Source organism: Ursus americanus, chromosome 12 (genome assembly GCF_024610735.1).
Source record: "Ursus americanus isolate L20-20 chromosome 12, mUrsAme1.1.p, whole genome shotgun sequence".
Taxonomy (NCBI): domain Eukaryota; kingdom Metazoa; phylum Chordata; class Mammalia; order Carnivora; family Ursidae; genus Ursus; species Ursus americanus.
Window position 1 is genome coordinate 56436690 of NC_142138.1, and position 20507 is coordinate 56457196.

Sequence of the window (20507 nt, forward strand, 5' to 3'; positions counted from 1 at the left end):
GTCCTGTAAGACGTGCTTATATCCTCTCCCTTAAAATCTGAATGTAAGCTGGACAGGGAAAAGTGGAATCAATAGAGGGAGAGACACAGCATCACAGAACCCCATAATGGCTGGAGACTAAAGTATGGAGCTGTGAGGAAACAAGATAAAAAATGAAATCCACTCAATTTCCATGCAGCCTAGCTGCTTGGCTACCGAAACTGTTTCTCTGTATTTCTAACATTACTAATAGTACAAACTTCTGACTTATATAACTTGAGTATGTAGTATTTAAAACAGGAAAAGCCCAATATGACATACATGTCTATATTTATTTCCATGCTTACTGACTGCATAATACTCCACGGCTTGGAGATGTCATGATTAATTTAACCTATTTACTTCCAAGTTTTCCATTTAGTACCAATCCTTCAACTCACATCCTTGTATACATATCATTTTATACTTGTCCGATTACTTTTTAAATTCCTAAAGTTATGAGTTATTGTTATGGACTATAGGAAATAAATGTACTACAACAACTTGTCAAGTATTTATTTACTTAAGCATTTGTGTGTGTTTTGATGAATTATATGTAATGAAATGAAATGTTGGAGGAAGTTAAGAAAACAAAGTACTCTATCGGTAACAGTCAGCAGCGAATTGAGAATGATGTTTAGCCAACGTGTATCACTCAACTTTACAAATAAATCTTTACTTGCTCAATTAATTTCAAACTTATATCAGGCACTGTACATGCATGAATGAGACGTGGTCCCTGCATGCAAAGTACTTTACAAACAGTAACCGTTCTATAAATAACCATTACACTGAAGGAATGGAACACATGAACCACAGAGAAACGAGATTACCTGATTCCTGTAGCCAACGCTATAGGTGTGCGAGAAAGTCGTGATAGTGTTTCTATAACCTGAGAACAAAGGAAAAGTGTTACTTGGATGTGTATTTCAGAAAAGATAATTTTTTTTAAATAGTCTTACGACCTAACATCAACGATGGCAGTGGAAACCTGAATTTGCAGACGCCAACCAAGCGTATTATGGGAGGAGCTGTTTCTGAGAATTATAAACACCTAGGTTATAATCTTGTCCATTCTTTAACTTTTCAACTCTAAGCAGATTACCAAGCATTTGGTTTGCAGTTTCGTTTTTTTGTTTTTGTTTTTGTTTTATCATTAAAGCAAGGAGTTAGGGTAATACTAAAGGTCTCGTACCTCCACTTCTACAGAATCGGAAAGGTCTTGTAAAAGTGCGCTGTCCAAAACAGTAGCCACTGGCCACACGAGGCTATTTAAATTGAAATTGAAATTGAAAAAAACAAAAACTTAAGTTTCTTAGTTGTACTAGCCACATTTCAAGTGCACTACCCAGACGTCAAACACTTCCGTCCTCGCAGACAGTCCTATTGGGCAGCGCTGCTGTGTAGCTAAGCGGTTTAGGATGCGGGCTCGTGAGCAGACCACAGTTCAAATCCCGGCTTTGCCTCTCTTTAGCCACGCAACCTCAAGCAAACTACTTAAGTCCCTGGCTTCGGTTTTCTCATCTGGATACTGCCTATAATCATAGTTAGCTTATTCATAATCATTCATTATACGAATTAAAAAGATAATACAGGAAAAGTATTTAAATGAGAGCTATTCCTTATAATGGCCAACTTTAAGAAAATTACCTTACTGTAATTCTGAGTATTTGCAGAAAAAGAGTTTCCTAAACCCTTGATTATCTGTATGTATTCTGAAGATTTCTCATGAAGACTTCGGTACCTGTGCCCTGCTAGAGTTTCAGCTTTAGAGCCTAGCGATTTTCCCCTTCCTTACCACTTCTACAGCGGAGGGCGTCTCTCTCAAAGACTGAGTGAGGAACCCAGAGAGCTAAAACGTCCTTTTCTCATGAAGCCTCTTTCTACGGTAACAGGTATGATTTGTCCTAAGTCTCGAACTGAACAAAACTTAAAGAGGTTCTTCTATAAGGACTATTCAGAATGAGGAATAAAAAAGAAGAAGAAAAAAAAGGCAAACTCTCTCTCTGAGCTGAGGTAATCTTCTAATTTCTCAGCTCAAACGTGGAAACCTAATGGCGAGTTCTCCTGTGCTCACCGCACACACAGCTCTCTCTCGCCTGCCTCAGGAGGTGGTGTACTGCTGAGGGTGTAAACATACCCCCTGGAGCAAGACTACCCGGCTGAGCCTTGGCTCATCAGATCCCAGCTAAGCTCCCCTTTACTAGCCTCTATCAAATGTGGATAACAAAACTACCTACCAGCCTCGTGGAGTTATTGAAAAAATTAAATGAGATAATGCCCATCAAATGCTTCACCCAATAAATGTGAACTTTTATTATGTAAAATTATTATATAAAATAAATAAAATAAAATTTAATTGAAAGAGTATGCAATTTCTTCTTGGTTTAACCTTGTTGAACATTTGATAGGAAAGACACAACCACCTACATGAAACTAGGTATCAATTAATTCCCCATCATAAAGATAAAAGTATCTTCAGTGAGTCTGTAAATTTAGAAAATCATGAATAAGTTTATCAAAATAAACTGATTCAAAATAAAAATAACCATTTGCTAAAATTCCAGAATTATGCATTACTGAGAGAAACGTCTAGCTTTCGGGAGATTCTGGAATAATCTGTGGAGTAGTATTTAGATTCGTGAATTAACGAGTAATTATTTACATTACGTTACTTAAATTACTCGTTACATAATTTATTGTTACATTTCAGCGTCAGCCTTATCCTGATGTGCGCTGTTTTAAAGCTGTGGGGTGAAATCTCTTCTGATTCTATATTACACAATGGTCCCAGCACTGCCATTGCTAAGAAGAAAAATGGCAATAACATGTATTATTTTAATACATAACATTATTATGTATTTTACTACTATGATGTATTTTACTACTGCTATTTTATATTTTAATAGAAATGCATTTTATTCCTGGGGATATTACCTATAATTACTATGATGTACCTAAAGATAAGAATGTGTTTTGCTGTTCCCCTTTCCAGCAACAATCAGAACTATTCACAACCCATTCCCCACCCAAAAAACACGGCAGTTGGATTTTTTGTACAATTGTCCACCAGAGGGAGCCAGAAGATAGTATATCACTTTAGTCCTCCATTAAATGTGTCTATAAAGTACAAACATTTCTGAAAAATCAACAAGATGAAACCAACTCCTATTATTTATTTAAAACTATTACTTATTACCTTTCAGTAGTAGAAAAATAATGAAGGTGCAAATTCAGTGGATGAGAAGGACAGAAGAATAATACATAGCGTGTCTTAAAGTGAATCTCTTAGGACCATCTCTCAGTTTCGTGTCTATCTGACTGTACATCAAGTCCATCCATTAACTCGAAGTTTAGCCAAAGCAAATACGACTGTTTAGTCAACGTAGTGTTTTTAGAACAGTGTGTATTCTATAAAGGTGGAGCATATCCGGATTTGGAATAGACAAGTACACAAATTAATGCCAGATTCTCCAGACATGAGAAACATGTATTCAAGAATATTTACAAGAGAAAATATCCCCCAGGACAGTAAAAAGACTGTTTTCCCTGAAATGTATTAATTTCTAAATTGTTACCTCAGCATAATACGAAATTATAGACATGAACTCTCACAAAGGGGTAACTAGTCAGAACATTTGCAAGTTAATAGGCCAACAACCAACTACTAAATCCATACCACGGAGATTTTTCCTTACCTACATCTACCCCTACATCTACAGACGGGGGTAGGAGGGCATGGGGTATAGACTAGGGGCCGGGAGACTGACTAGGGGGTTTTCTCAATCGTCCGGGTGAGAAATGAGAAGGCTAAGCCAGCTGCAGTCGAGATAGAGGAGAAGTGTTTAGGCATAATGGCTGATGGACTGTGATGGTAAAGTGAAGAACCACCCAGGACAACCTGGGCAACCTTTTAAGTAAAGCATGAAGGTAGCTGGCCCCAAGGCTGTCTGCTGGGGTGCTCCTCAGCAGGCCGCTCTCATTCGGTGTCCCTCTCCATGGCTGACCACATACGTCCTGAGCTGGGACAGGCCATTCCCTCCACCAGAGCCTTCCTGGACATCTCCCACTCCAGTCTGGGTCCTTTGTGTTCCCGTAGGACAGAACTCTGCCCTAGTACCTATCACCTTATTTCAAAATTTGCTGTTTAAAGTATCTGAAAAGGACTCATGTTTATTTTGTCAAATTGAAATAACATAGTAATACACAGAAGCTGTCCCCTCCATACACACCTTCTGCCTAAAAAGGACACCATTGCTAAAAATCTGGTGTGACTCTTGCATAAATGTGTTCCCTTTTCTTCATGATTGTTATTTTAGGTACTATGTTCCTATGATACAGATTTTTCCACAACATGAGTTTGTCATCTAACAATATATCCCAGACAGTTGTCAACACATTCAGATTTACTTCATTCACCTTAATGCTGTACGACATTCCAGTGTATGTATATAACAATGATTTAACATTCTCCAGCCAATCAGCTTTTTCAAAATTTTCCTACTAGAACAATGTGAAATTACCATCCTTGCCAATTATCTTCTCAATTGAGTCTACGTATTTCTATAGGAAAGATTCTCAGATGGGATGAAGAGGTCAAAACTATGACCACTGCTCTTTGAAAACTTTTTACAAATTTATATTCTCCTGAAGAGTGTATTAAGAACATAACAAGGCATTCTAATGACCTGTTTATTCTCTGTCTTTCCCATCCAACAATAAAAAACACCTTAAGGGCTGGGAACTCCAACTGCTTCTTTACTTTCTTTCTTACCACCTAACTCACAAAGTCATAACAACCACTTAACACAAAAAATATTTGTTGCTCAAACAAATGAATGTCTAGTACTTACCTTGCAAAATTGTTGTGAGGATTGAGGATAATATGTGTATAGATATGTAAAGGGCTTAGCCTGGCATAAGCAGGGAATGAATGAATAATTGAAGAAGGAGCCCATTATAAAAATTAAATATTAAATATGAGAAAGAATTACCTATCTCCTCAAATCTAGGAACAGTATACATAATGACAACCTCCCCTCCAAATTTTTCCCCCAATTGTGCTTATAATTTAGTTTGAGCTCTTTATTTTTACCATCCTCATTAGTTACTTAAAAGGCCATAAAATAAAAGTTTCCAAAAAGAATACTATACACTAATAAAGCTACCCATTTTAACCATTCTCTTCATAAGACCTTCTAGAAAATTCGTACTTTCTACTTAGCCAGCACATTCATGTTGTTGATAATGTAATTTGTAATTAAAGCAAGTCATCCATGCAGAAGCAGTGTGTTACAGCTACTTCTAAGTTCCTGAGTTAAGGAAGCTATGGCCATAGACAATAACAGCAGAGAACCATAGGGATCAGCACACAGGTCTGCCAAAAAGTGCTAATTAATTGTGGATTTATCTCCTTGAGTTCTTTATCCTGAAGTTTTACCTCTTAGTCCTCTCCCTGATCCTATGGAAAGGCTACTAATAAGATTCATGAGCAGGGAGCTGAATTCAATAGGAGTTCCTTGAGAAGGGACACTTAAAGTAAGGTGGGCTCTGCAAGGCAATCCAGGGGCTGTAGGCTTGAACCCTAAAGTGCAAGACAAGCTCAGTAGTTCAAGAAACCATTGCAGCACCACAGCATGAAGCTACCATCCGGCAGGTGAAGCTAGAGGCAGGGATCATGGTTCTTGCAGGCTCCGAGCAAGTGCCCCATGTGGTCAAGGAGGAAAAATCCAGGCCCCAGGGGCTATAACTTGGATGTGGCCTCCGAGTGATGGACTCAATAATTCTGATAGAAGCACAGGCTTCTAGACTTCATCAGGTGCAACCCAGAGGCAGCCCAGAGACCTGGTATTACCCAGGCACCCCAGACACCAGACTCTCAGACGAGGAAGGCTAATTCTAAACTCAACCAGATGGTGACTATCAGACTAACAATATATTTTACCTGGAAGTCTCCTAGGAAATCAACAGACCTCATTATCTTAATTTTCTTTGCAATTCTAATTTCACACAGTAAATTACCCCATTAAGATGCACCGCAGCTTAGGGTCATTTCTAGCAGCACGCTTGAGATCTTTCCTAAAACACCTGGTTGTTGCTTTGAATACTGTAGGATACTGCTGGAAAATGTCCCTAGCATATCCGCTATGGGCAAAGCAAAGGAGTACAGCCAGATAAGACTCACTAAACAATATTTCTGTATCAAGAAGATTATAAGCCATGAGAAATGAACTTGCATTGTTCAAAAGAGTAGAGTATATAGCTTCAAAGGGTCTAAATTATGTATAGTTTGTGCAGGCCTTGAGGATGATCATAAAAGCAAGAATTATTCTATACTTACTGTTTCAAACCTTCAAAAGTAAAGCCCTACAGAAGAAAAAAAAAAAAAAGAACCTCCCTTTAGGAAAATCATATGCTGGACTGGATAGGAGCACAAGCTTAAGACTCAGATTTTCTGGGTTCAAATCTCAGCTCCACCTCTCACTAGTTGGGTAACCACGGGAGTTAAGTAGATGCTCTGTATCTTAGGTCTTTTACCCCTGTATCTTTATCTATAAAATGCATATAAAAGAATGTACCATACTTCTGCTAGTTCCTAATGCCATTGTGGTCACCATCCTCATTGGTAAAGTAAGATTTGGTCTTTGCAAAGCACTTTAGAAAGTAAAATGTGAACGTCTACCTCAAGTTAGCACCAGATCTAAAACAAAGCTTTCCAATGACTGTGCATGTATCTAATAAGTGAGGTCGTGCCTCTGTTCAAGCACATGACAGCCAGTGTTTGCTCACACCCGTCAATATCGCGAAGCTTATCTCATTACAGCAGTCATTCTGTCCAAAAAAAAAAATGAGGACACTGGATGGTAAACATTTTTCCTTATTCGTTTTCTGCTCTCATGTAATTAATTTTCCATGTAAATATTCAGAAAACAAAAACTCCCGTCATACAGAAGTATCTCTAAGAGCCCCAAAACAATGACACTTGACCTTGCTAAAGCAAATGTCAAAAAAAAAAGTCCCATGCCAAGTCAGCTCATGATAACCATAATAACCATAATCTATACAGTTCACGTAGAATTTAAAAAGCTCTAAGAAGTGACAGTACAATAGGCTCAGAGAAGCTTTAGCATATATCTCCCCACAATCTCCTTCACCTCCACACCTCACTGCCTCCAATAAACACAACAATCTATGTAAGTGGAATGTTATTCAAAAGCAATTTCAAGACAAGTCTTTTAGCTAAACCTCACATGCAGCCATAGGGCTACACCTCCCAAATACATATACAGAAATTTTAAAGCCACCACATTTTATTCACTGGTTCTTAATTATTTTAAGCCATAGTTCCCTTTGAAGGTATGTTGAAAGCCCTTGGCCTTTTCTTCAAGGAGGGGGGACCTATATGTATATGTATATATATTAATATACACATATATAAGTATACATAATTCTGCATTTCATCTCAAGAAATCCAGGGATCTCTTGAAGACCATTCATGGATTTCCTAGATTTCCTGTTCAATCTCTTCTGCCTATAAGGAAGCCAAGGTCCAGCAAAATGAACTAGCTTGCTTAGGGTCAAAGAAACAATAGCAGAACTGGTGTCATAACCTAGGTCCCCTCTCTTCTGTCCGGACTGTTACTCTTTCTACTTTACCACCTTGTGTATAAATCTCCTACATTTACTCGGTGAACATCTACTGAACACTATGGGCCAGATATACCTGAAATACTCCACATGTCGAAGGTAACAAAATGGAGATTATATACTCCCCCCTCTCAAAGAACCCACTACTCCTGGGAAAGACGATACAGGTAGTAAGCAGAAACACAGACCTGGGGTTACAAAGAACAGCCGCAGCCCAGGAGAGAGAGCCAAGCCAGCTGTCCTCCTCCACCTGAAGGATAGACATGGAAGGCTCAAAAGGCTTTTTAGAAAAGGTGACCCTGGAATACATCTTGAGAGGCAACTGGGAATTTCCCAGACTCTTTGTCTACAGGTTAATAGAGGTCTGATGGAGGAGAATTACCACCCTCTGACCCACCCCTTCCATCATCGCCTACTCCAGTAAGAACACCTTCCTATTCTGAGCAGATTCACTTGCACCTAACTGTCTGAGAAGCTTTTTGTAGTTGCCATTTCCTGAATAATGTTTTTCTTACAATGGGTATTTTGTAGGTTCCAGGAGATGATGTCATTAAGCAAATTTTTTCTAGACCAAACGGACCTACACTTGTCTCATGATCCATTTCCACACCACCATCTTGCTGTCTCTGTGCTCTGCCTCTCAGACCCCAAATAGAGCACCTTTCCTTCAAACCTGCTTCTCCTCCTTTTGCCCAGTGAGCCCACAGTCTCACTCCTCTCCCTAATATGGCTAGACACTGGGAAAACTTTCTAGACTTGGATTTCTCCTTCACACCACAGATCTAAATCCTATCACCTCCTCCTTTTACATCTCTCTTGGATCAAACTCCTTCTTTCTTCCATGTCTCTGGCTTAGCCCAAGCTTTCTCTATTTTTTACCTCAATTCTATAACAGCCTTCCAACTGTCTCCAAGCCTCCAGGTTCACACCCCTCAAACTCATCTTCTACTTGGCTATTACAGAGGCTGTGTGACGATTCACAACTGTCAAGTCCATCACACCACCACCACCGCTGTGTCCACCTTAAAATTCTTAAATGTTACCCCTCATGAAGAGATGAAGTTATCAGCACACTCAGGAGTCTTCAGTAGATCTGATCCACTCCCTTTACTCTTCCAGCCTCCCCCTACTTTCCTTACACCTCCCATGTCCAGCACTGCCCAACCTCTTGGCCTGCTGTGCTCCAGAGAGATTCCAGAACCATTCATATAAACCCTACCAGGGCACAGAATTCATGTTACTACAATCCACAGATGGTGTCAAAATAAAAATATTTATACTAAAGAGCAGGCAGAAAAAAGGCAAACTGACACCAGCATTGTTCATTTTCTCACACCAAGTAAAAGGGGTTATAAGTAACTTTTTGTAGACACTGTTTGAACCATCTCGTGGGTCCAAATACCAGAGATGAAACCTGGGGTTCATCAGTGCAGTTAGCTGTCCGGAAGCACAATATTTAGTTAGAAATCAGAATGCACATAGATATTCACCGCTTCTCCGAAGTTTATGATGGTGTGTTAGGGTATGTTGAACTTAATAGGCAATTAGTAAAGAATTGTTTATAAGTAACTGTAAAAGAAATGCTTTAGTTCTGAAAATGTGACCATATTTGCAAATGATTCCCTGCCTTTATGCAGAACAGAGATAAAATCTACAAAGACTATGGGACCATTTTAATGTTCACTACCAAGCATGGGACTTTCACCGTGGGCCCTGCAGGCAGACACTGCTTACTCCGTGTCCCATCACAGTCAGGCCTCGGGCAGAGCAGCAGTGTCTTGCCAGCTCACTGGGAGCCCCCGGTGCATTCACAGAACTCACTCTAAACAGACACATCCTATGTGTTAGCATCAGGACAGAGGAGAAGCTGTTCATGTGATCTAAGATATGCAGGGGGTTCTATAGGACTTAAGGGACTTGGAAAATAGAACGAATTTTCAAAGCTGCCCACAAATCATACAGCCGGGTCAAAGTCAACAAATTTTCCACACTCAGCACGCTTTCCAAGTCCTGCAACTCTCCTGCAAACATCTCCACTGCCCAAATGCTGCCCACATGACTATTACCACTTGAAAGGATGAAGTCACAGAGAGTCCAGGGACAAAAAAGAAATGCCAGAATGACAGGATCTGACAGTGGAGAAGAACACATCCCTTGTGCCAACCTGGAAATGCCCCACCAGGAGCCGATTTGCCTCCTGGCAGTCTCCAGCAAAGGACAACTCCTGAATGAGAAAATATTTGTGTACAGATGAAATTACCATGATAACTCATGTTTAAATAACTTAGTAAATTATGGCCTTTAAACCCTTGCCATGATGGCATCCTTCATGACCCACTGTGCTACATCGAAATCTCTATGGTGCATTATGTAATAAAATTCCTTAGGGAAAATCAGGTCATATCTACTTTAATATTGGTTTCTGTGCAATGGCAGGTCTAAAAATCTTTCAGTTTTGATACTGTTTTCTTTTTATTATCTTCCTTCCCAAACACCCCCCCCCCAAATAAATAACCTGTCAAAATATAACATATTTAAGAGGTTTTAAAATCTAGATGATCTTTTAAGGTCCTTTTCCGCAGAGAATACTCGACAGCAACCTGAATTAAGAGAATAAAACCTTAGAGTGGCAGCCAAGACTCAAACATGTATATCCAGTTATAAAAATATGCCTAAGTGGGGCGCCTGGGTGGCTCAGTTGGGTAAGCGTCTGCCTTCAGCTCAAGTCATGATCCTGGAGTCCTGGGATAGAGCCCCTCATCGGGCTTCTCCCTCTCCCCACTCTCACCTATGTTCTCACTCCCTATCTCAATAAATAAAATCTTAAAAAAAAAAAAGTGCCTAGGTTATGAGTCTTTCACTGCTATAGAGAGAGAGGGAACCTGGGCTGGCAGACAGCCCTGAATGCAAACACTCAGAACCTCAGGATTCATCCAAAGGGACATCTTGAACTGGATGTTTCAAAACAGTTATTCTGCTAAGGCTGGGTCAGAACAGCTACGCTTATTAGGAGGTAATGAACCAAAACACCCTCCTGACTACATCTTCACCTATACTGATCTTTCCCTCATCCCTAACTCCCATGCCATCAGATCCCAGCGCTAAGTTGTAGATGAGGTGAAAGGTGTGGATGAGGTGAAAGTTCAAGAATGGGATCACTGATTATTTGAATTTAAGAAAAAAAAAAAAAAACCGAAAAATTTAACGTTGTTTTTCTGAGGCCACATTAAAGTCTTTGGCATCAAATGGTACAAAGTGGCTCTTCCAAAATGGCCTTGTCAACAGCGCTGCCTCAGAAAGTCCTGTACCCAGCACGGGACTGACCAGAGCCTATGATTCTGTTCCAGCTGTGACTTGCCGTGAGACCGAGACAGACTGGGCCCCCGGCTCTCATCTCCAAAATGATGGACTGGCTGCATCTTCACCCTCCACTCTACCCAACTAAGCTGCCACATTCCCAACTCCTAACACTGAGCCAACAGTGGTAAAATCTGGCCCGCTATTTTTTTTAGGGACCAGTTCTCTCAGAAACAAGACTTTACACCAGTGTGCTGGACTGGCCATACGTGCTCTATTAGTCGATGCAAAGGATTCCATGGAAAGTCTCTATTCTTTTTCTACTAAAACATAAACATTCGATTCTCTCGATATATGATGGGTACAACTGTTTGATCTTTGACCCCTTTACAAAGGATATATATCTGTGTGGGGCCGAAATAAGCGTCAAAGACTTGTAAGAGCACACATAATGTTTATAAGGTGTATGTAAAAAGAAATGCTTCACAAATTCCTCAGAATCATGGCAGGGTCAATTTTTGCAATAGTCTGAGAAGTGCAACTCAAAAAATGAACATGCATTGTTGTTTGAAAAAAAGAAAAAACAAAAAAACAAAAAACAAACAAAAATGCTTAAGTATATTTATACAAATTTACTGTATGAGAGCCTTTTTCATACCATAAGTGCACACCGATTAAAATTTTTTGCCACCACTATATTTGACTCATTTTTTTTTACCTTCTCCTCCTCAAAATATTAAATAGTTTAATTCAATCAAGTCTATCTGTTTTTTGGTTCTAATGAGTAAAATAACTTTAAAAGTAAAAAAAAAAAAAATAGGAGTACCTGGGTGGGGCAATGGGTTAAGCAACCAACTCTTGATTTAGGCTCAGGTCGTGATCTCAGGGTCATGAGATCAAGCCCTGCGTCAGGCTCCATGCTCAGTGTGGAGTCTGCTTGAGATTCTCTCTCCCTCCGGCCCTCCACTCATGCTCTCTCTAAATAAATAAATCTTTAAAAAAAAAAAAAAAGTAAAAAAGTATATACAGTATGACTTCAAGATGGGATAATAAAAGTCCTAAGATGTATGGAAATGTGCGAAGTACCACTTTTAAATTAGCGACCATTTTTCAGAGCTACCATGCGTCAGGAACTCTAGAAGAACCTGCGGGGTAGGAATCGGGCCAATTTCCAATGGAGGAAACAGTGTTGGAAGAAGTACATGAGCAGTCTGACAGCTGGGGGGCTCACACTCACCTCTTCAGCTTCCTTAGAACATGACTTTGCCTTTCAGTAATACTCAATCTTGGAAAGTTACTATTGGGTTAGTTTTCATATCCTCCTCCACATAGTGAGCATTTTACTGAGCATTTGCACATGCTGTAAGTTCTCCTCGGTGTCAGGGATAAAAAGAACCGTAAGATGCTCAAGGAGTTCCGGATACCACGGAAAAGAGAAAGACGTTTCAATAAACCCCTGCAATCAAATGTGAGGTGCTACGAACAAGGTATTCCTAGGGCTCCGAAAAGTAAAACCAACTAGAACTCTGGGTCAGGGGGGGGTTTCTAGTGAATTATACTAGAACAAAGTTTGAAAGGATGATTAGAGATGCGTTATGTGAACAACTGTAGTGAATGAATTAGGATCAATGACATTACACTTCAATAACACCACTGCTTCTGAGTTAGGGGTAGAAGTTTGTGGAGAATGAGAGGGGAGAAATACCAAGTTTAAAAAACATTTAAATCCTTGCTTTTCTATGGAGTAGCAGTCCTCAGACTTTGTCCTGCACCAATATCACCTGGATGGACTTACTGTAACATGGATTGCTGGGCCTCACCTCCAGACTTTCCAATACAGCAGGCCTATGGTGGGGCCTGAGAACTTCTATTTCTAACAAGTTCTCAGATGCCACTGATGGTACTGGTCCTGGGACCACGGTTTGAGAATCTGATACAGAGAGGTAAGTCACGGACAGATTTCATCCAAGAGCACAGTTTTAAAATGTATTACCGTCCAGCTTTCCCCCGTAGATTAATCTAGACAAATTCTTGATTTAAAAAAGGAAAGTAACTACATACAGGTCTATTTGATATAAATGGTTTTGTGGAAGAAACATGAGCCAACAAAGGAAAATTCTAAGGAAGCTCAACGTACTATTCAGTTCATGCACTTCTGAGCATTTACTCTAATTCCACCTTCTAAAAGTCAGGTTGTTTGAGAAGATCTCTTGTTGTCCCACTGCTCTGTGCAGAGGAAGAGGCCTGTGTAGAAATAGGAAGGGGGGGGCCTCAGACCCAGCTACTGAACCAACGCAGCCCCCTGCCCACGTGCCTTCCCTCCCAACCCCCGAGCCAACAGCTGCCTGTGCACTGATAAACAGGATACCTGAGGACGTACACGGAACTCAATGGCAAGTGGCTACCAAGGAAGCGAAACTTCTATGGGATCTCACTTCTGTTTTTATTTATTTCTATATTGTTTGAAGTTTTCCTAATAAGTGTACATAAACTTTCATTCAGAAAAGGAACTTTTCAATGCAAAGAGGCTTTCAGAATTGTACAACAAACAGAAATGGTTTTCAAACTTTTTCTTTATAAGTTCTGCGAAAGCTAGCCCTTTGTTCAACAAAATATTATCAGAAGCCCAAATCTTAAAACTGATGAAAGCAAAGCTAATCAGAAAAAATAATGTGGAGGTGAGAGACCCGAAAATCTGAGTAATAGCAACCTGTTTCTTGAAATAATTATAGTACTTTTGAAAGAGTGTTTTTTCATTTAGCTATGTAAGTTCTGGCTTTTATTTTATGTTACATCATATCCTATTTGTCCCTCATATAATTTATTGGCATATGTTGAAAAATCAATTGTGAAAAATTTCCCAATTCAAAATCAGTTTTCTTATTTCCCTTTTCTGTTTTTGGTGTTCACTCATTAAAAAAGAAAGATGTCAAGTCCTGTCAGACTGAAAAAAAAAATCTAGAATTGAAGAAACACAAATAAAACTTCCAGTATTCTCCATTTAATTTGTTCATATCCAAATCTGTTAGAATGGTAAGTGAGCTAAATGTAAAGCCAAATCACCCATCCCACCCCCCCCCAAAAAAATGGTGTGGGAAAGTTGTGTGGCATAAATATAGAATAATATGTAGATTAATAACATAACTTACTTCCCACCAATAATGACTTCTAGCTATTTTCAGCCCTTAAGGGTAGGAACATATTTTGGAATATTTGGTACAATTTTCCTTCCTGTGAAAACACTAGCTCTGATCTGAATCCTATATACTAAAGCATGGAAAACAGTCATGACCACCCATTACATGTTTTCCCCAAATGAGGTGTCACTCATTCTGATACTGTAAAGCAAACCTGACATGAGCCACAAACATACCAGTATACAGGGAGTTTATCTTCTGGTGCTCATGATTCATCACCCAAAAAAGGAACTACTTTAAAGCCACTGAAACTCTTGGTTTCTCAGGTCCAAATGATCACATCAAATCAGAGTACTTTTGCAAGAAAGATTATTTCAGCCCAAATGCTAATGCTTTCTTCTTGCTCCTTTTTCAAAGGTTTCATTTCAAATAGATATTTGAAAGGGGAAGACTAGAAACTGCAGGAACTTTCTTTCCATTGCAGTTAGAGTCAATACTTAGAACTCTTCTGCTTATCTTTATATATAGCAGACTTCATTAATCCCTATACTTGAAAAAAAAATCTGATTTATCTTCTGCTCTTATATACCAAAATAAGGCTTTTAGAGAAATTTGTATGAGATCTGATTATGTAGCACCTATTTGATTCCATCTACCACCCCTGCTCCTCCGAGGAACAAACCAGAAGGGAAGAAGGGTAATGATGCTCCAGTGCCACTGCTTATGGTCCTACACACGGAGCACATAGTAAAATCTTCATAAAGAGCGCCCCCTAGCACTCCATGGTGCACATGACAGGCCAGCCCCACTATTCTTCACACTCCTAACACCTACGTCATCCTAAGCTCTGTGAACACCTGAAACCAAAAAAGATACTAGCAACTCATGGAAATCCTTGGCCTTTTGACTTTGCCTTGAGAAAGCAGTAAATAAAACTTCAGTTTAAAGAAATGGGTCTTTAAAAAGCAATGGAAAATGCTTGCTGGGTTTTCCTTTTCCTCTTTTGTAGTGAATGTGGCAACATAGTTCAGTGTCCACAATCAGCAGGAACAGAAACTGAGCAAATATTACTGTTCCCCTAAAGAAACTTATACATGTACAAATAAGCAAGTGTAGGGATTTAATAATTTACAGTAATACAGTGCTCAGGTTATCAGTCAAGAGACAATTTTGGCTATTTTCACACACTTGAATGATGATTGATTTCAGAATCCAAATGCTTGTTTAGAAAAATGCTTTCAACATACATATTTAATTACGTCTCAAAATAGAGATTTTACACAATGTCCTAGGAGGCTTAGCTGATACAGGATTTCTTAAAGTTTTAATGCTAAAATGTCCATCTTTCATACAGGCTAAGTAATGCTAATGCTTAGAAATTGCTCATTAACAAGGGCCATTGCTGAACACAGGAATCACAAATATAAATAAAGAAAGCACTCATGCTAGGCTTAAGAAGAAAGAGCTTATAATGAAAAGTGATTAGAAAAAACAAAAGCAATGAATACACATAAAAGGCAAATTCTAAACAGCCACATCTTTTTCAAATTGCTTCTAAAACTTTAAGACTCTAAGCACTATTTTCTTATAATATTTTTGCTAACATATATTTTTATCATGACTACTAGAAAAAGGAAATTATACTAAGTGTAAAAGCTAAGAAACAGTCTGTCCCTCCAATTAGTTTGCAGTCACTTTTGGCCCCTGCTCTCAAACCCCACCACAGTGAGGCCACTTCATGATCCAAATCCCCATTAATGATCAGCTGCCCCTACAACTGGTCCTCAGTTCCCACAAAATATGATATAGAGCCCAAGAGACTCGAGATCTGTTCCAATCCCAGATGTGACCTCAATGACCCAGAGCACATACTTTTTTCATATACGACGACTTTTTAGGGCTACACAGTGTTATGTAGAGTAAGAGCTTATAATATATTTAATCAATAACCTATTGTCATCACATGAGGTCCTCCCCAAGTATCACAATTTTAAACAATGATGAGAATACTTTCATATCTAATTATTTGTCCACGTGTCTAACTATTTCCTGATAATAATTCCTAGGAGGGAAGTTTCTGGGCCAAAGGGTATGAACGTTTTTAAAGTTCTTAATGTATACTGAAAACCATGGAGGATTTATTTTTTTATAACTTCCCTACAAATAAGCTTTTCCAAACTGCTCACAAGGCTGAATGAAACCTGGCCAAAGTGAAGAGGATTGTTGTATTAAGAGATTGTGCCTTTGATCCTTAAAAAGTATTCTGAGGTGCTGTTGTGATGTTTCTCCCCTTAGTGTGATTCTTGTGTTATTCTTGGCAACTGAAAAATAAGCAAAACCATACAGTTCCTTTCTTAGAACTACTCCTTGAAGGTTTCCTTTGTCCACTATCAATTCAGCAACATTTTGGGGTGGAGTCATGACTATAATTAGACACAACCTAAGAGTCTAGGAAATCAACATTGCCTGACTCCCAGTGAAAAGAAGAACATGGGATGAATAAAATATTTAACACATCGAAAAGGGAGATCACATTTCTAGAAAGAAAAGAGCATTGCTGTGTCAGCACTAAGTTTGTAGTCCCTGGACAGTACATTCGACATGGCGCAGACACCGTCTGGATTCTTAGAATCCTTAATCCATCTCTAATTTAGAATCAAGTCAAATCACAAATAGTTTATGAGCATTTGCAGTGTGCAAGACATCATTCTAAATATTATGAAGAAAACAAAAGAGTCCATAAACCACGGAGCTTATTGTAAGTTAGGGGAAGAGACCAGAAAAATTCATTCAAAATGCATTAAAAGAGGGGGTAGATATTTAAACAACATTCCAAAACAAAAACATAAAGGTCACTTGGCAAAAGCCCTAACTAATGCAATAATGCAGACTACAACTGTTTTTGTAGACAAATCCCATTTTATCCTGTAATTTAGGATACCAAATTTGCACTCAATTTACCGTTCTTTCCCAAATAACCCAAACATTATAAAACTGAGAAAGCTAGAAAAAAAACTTACAAAACACCTTTTTATTTGTATACATTAAGCAAAGAAAATTATTTGTGAAGTGTTCAATGATCTGAATTTCCTGGAGAAACACTGCTAGAAAGCTTCTAGAAATAGGCTATGGCCTAATTTATTATTACTAGAAAATGACACGGAGTAAAAACAACATATTGTCCATTATGAAATGTTTCTAAAAGCTTCTGTGTTTACAAAAACCACTTTCTGAAATAATCTCCTCCCTATTAACAAACATATTGCCACACAGGAAAAAGTTGATAAAATTCTGCGGATGAATTGCCACTGATTGGGCAAAACCAAGTGACTCTTGGAGGCCAACCACGGCACCCTGGACCAGGATGCTCAACGCCGAACCTAAGCTCCAGCTCTTGGGAGGCTGGGAACAGTCACGAGAGAGGTGTGGATGGCACTCTGGCCTCCCCGCTCTTCTGGGGGACTTCACGTCCCTCCATCAGTGTGCTTCCTAGACCTTCGGAGCCGCAGAAGACCGCCAGGTGAGAACAGAAGAGAAATACGCAGAAAGGGTGGCAGGAGCTGCAGGTTTTCTCCTCAGAACCAGAAGAGAATGAAGGTCTTGCACAGGGAACGGAACAAGTCAGACTTTCCAGCCATACTTTCAACACCACATCCTCTATTTTCATCTATGACTAAAGAAATGATGATCGCTTTTTAAATTGGTATAAAGCAAGGAAATTTTACTAGTTCATGGAAATTCTGTATTTTCATAAAATAGTTTCATATGAATGTTGTTTTAATCCTTATATATACACATGACAAGACTAGAATATGTTTTCTTAGGATTTGGGCTTTTTCAGTGAGTAAATCTATGGGATGTTTTCCCCTTCAGTGCTTCAGCTGAACAATCTTATCTTTCTATCCAAACATAATCACCAAATAGGTAATCATGTTACAGCGCGGCTTCCAAACACATTTTTTCCATTCATCCGGATGTCCTGAGATCATCCCATAATGAGCAGTAAGAAGACAGCAGGAAAATGAGTGAAAAACAGGAACATCAGGCAAGAGGACCAGACGTCAGGGATGGGAAATGGACAGCAAGGGAAAGGCAGCATGGAGAACCACCAAGACCAGAGAAAATTAAAACAAAAAGGAAAACATGGAAAAAGTCAAAAAGTAATTTTTTAAAAACCAGGAACAAAAGGAGATCCAAAAATAGTATTCTCAAGTCTCTTGCATTTCAGGAACATGCATAGTTCCACTTGTAAAGGTCCTTTCCTCACTCACGAATGCGCTCTGAATTAGCACACGGTTTTCTTCTAAGATAGATATTGAAGGCCACATAGAGAAGATGAAAGAAATAAAATTGGCAAGGCTTTTAGTTCTTTTCCTTTTTAAATCTCTTTCCACACTGGGGCAACAAGGTCTTAACATTCTAAAGCTGTTTAGGAGGTGAGCAAAGATTTGGAAGAGAGCACCCTATCAAGTGATGCCACAAGACTCATCCTATGCCTTATACTCACAGGGGATGTAGCCAAAGTGACAGCGAGTCTCACTACCAGGCCTGCACAGGATGTGATACTGAGTAGGCTTAGTAACCTGCACAAAAGAAGAAGCAGGCTGACGTTTTGGGAAAGCCTCGCGTAGAAAAGCAAACTAGGAAAAAATCTGGCCAGACCTAAACATAAAACAAGAGAACTGGCTAAACATTATCAGATTTGTGAAAAATTAATGATGTCCTCACTCTACACCAAAGAACTTCCAAGTTATTAAAAAAAATTTTCAAGGGCACCTGTGTGGCTCAGCCAGTTACACATCCAACTCTTGATTTTGGCTCAGGTCACGATCACAGGGTTGTGAGATGGAGCCCCACATGGAGGCCTGTGCTCAGTGGGGAGTCTGCTTGAGATTCTCTCTCCTCTGCCCCTCCCCCCAACATGCACGCGCTCACTCTATCTTGAAAATAAACAAATAAACCTTTAAAAAATTTTTGAAAATTTTTTTCAAAAATTTTTTATAAGATAAAAATATGATTGGGAGAAATCATAACAGAACATTTCAAAAGATTGGAATCCATAAAAATGTAAAACTATTACCTAGTAAAATAATCATGAACTCAAACATATTAACTCATGTTTTTATATCCAAACAACTCTTACAAATCAATATGAACTGTTAACAGCCACAAATCAAAGAAAAATTCAAGGAAAAGAAATATGAATGGCTGCTAACATTCTACAAATCAGGGCTCCTCTGAAAAACAAGTGCCTTTTGACTTCTAAAGGGGATTCCTATGTAACTAGAATAATACAGGCTGAAATTGTTGTTTTAAGGTTGTTCAAGTTGCAACAGGAAGTTGTAAGCTTACATCATTTCCTGTGAGTGGACAAACCAACCAACTGTGCTTCAAATCAAAATGCTTGCCATTAAAATTATTATCTCCTCCTATGGGAGCAGACACAAAATAATGGCCAGCACAAAATTATATAGATCATCTATTCTTAGAATCTTAACTTTAAAAAGAAATATTAAAATAATATCATTAACAAAGGTTTAGAGGGAGGCACGGCTCTGCAAGTTCTGGCTTGCAGGAAGTTACTTAGCACAAAGGCTGAATACGTTAAATTATAATACTGTCAGGTGCTTCTGGAAAAGATGACACTCCTGTGCACAGTAACAATCTTTACGTGGAGATGCCTCAAAGAAATACGTGAAGTGGGAAATCCTATAATAGACATAAGGAGAAATCTTAGGAAAAATAACCTGCCAAGTCCTGTGTGTACTACATGTATGTCTCTATTACCTAAAATACCCTGAAAACTACTGTGCTGTCTCACTATTTCTTAAACTGATTTCCAAAGAGTAGGAATAGTGAAAATTAATTGTATGCACCCGTTCAATACCAGATGTGAACAACTGTGGTTCAGGTCATGTATACAGGACTATTTTTAATGCACATAGCATTAAATTCTATATGGAGGATAGTGTGCATAAAGCCCAGAAGCCCAAGTAGTGATTCATCTAAAATTGTTAAGTTAGGTTCCTTTCTTTCAATGGCATTAAAACATTTAACACTGGGGCGCCTGGGTGGCTCAGTCCTTAAGCGTCTGCCTTCGGCTCAGGGCGTGATCCTGGAGTTCTGGGATCGAGCCCCACGTCAGGCTATTCCCATGGGAGCCTGCTTCTTCCTCTCCCGCTCCCCCTGCTTGTGTTCCCTCTCTCGCTGGCTGTCTCTCTCTCTCTGTCAAATAAATAAATAAAATCTTAAAAAAAAAAAATTTAACACTAACTAGAAATCTACATCCAAGGTTATAAATTTCCCATTCAATTAATCATTAATCATGAACCTCTTATGGGTTTAATACCAAGAATAGGATAAATACAAGTGTATGTCACGGTTCTTTCCTTAGGGACTTGGGGGTGG

At 39.0% G+C, this 20507-nt stretch overlaps 1 protein-coding gene across 2 annotated transcripts in view; it reads right to left on the bottom strand.

Annotated features, from left to right (window-relative positions):
* The window catches only part of VAV3 (vav guanine nucleotide exchange factor 3), a 340350-nt gene that overhangs the window by 188158 nt on the left and 131685 nt on the right, over positions 1 to 20507 (bottom strand). For both annotated transcript variants that reach the window (XM_087866143.1, XM_045801631.2), the window contains exon 3: positions 852 to 910. In XM_087866143.1, the coding sequence (XP_087722269.1) occupies positions 852 to 910 (59 nt within the window). The remainder of the gene's footprint in view (positions 1 to 851; positions 911 to 20507) is intronic.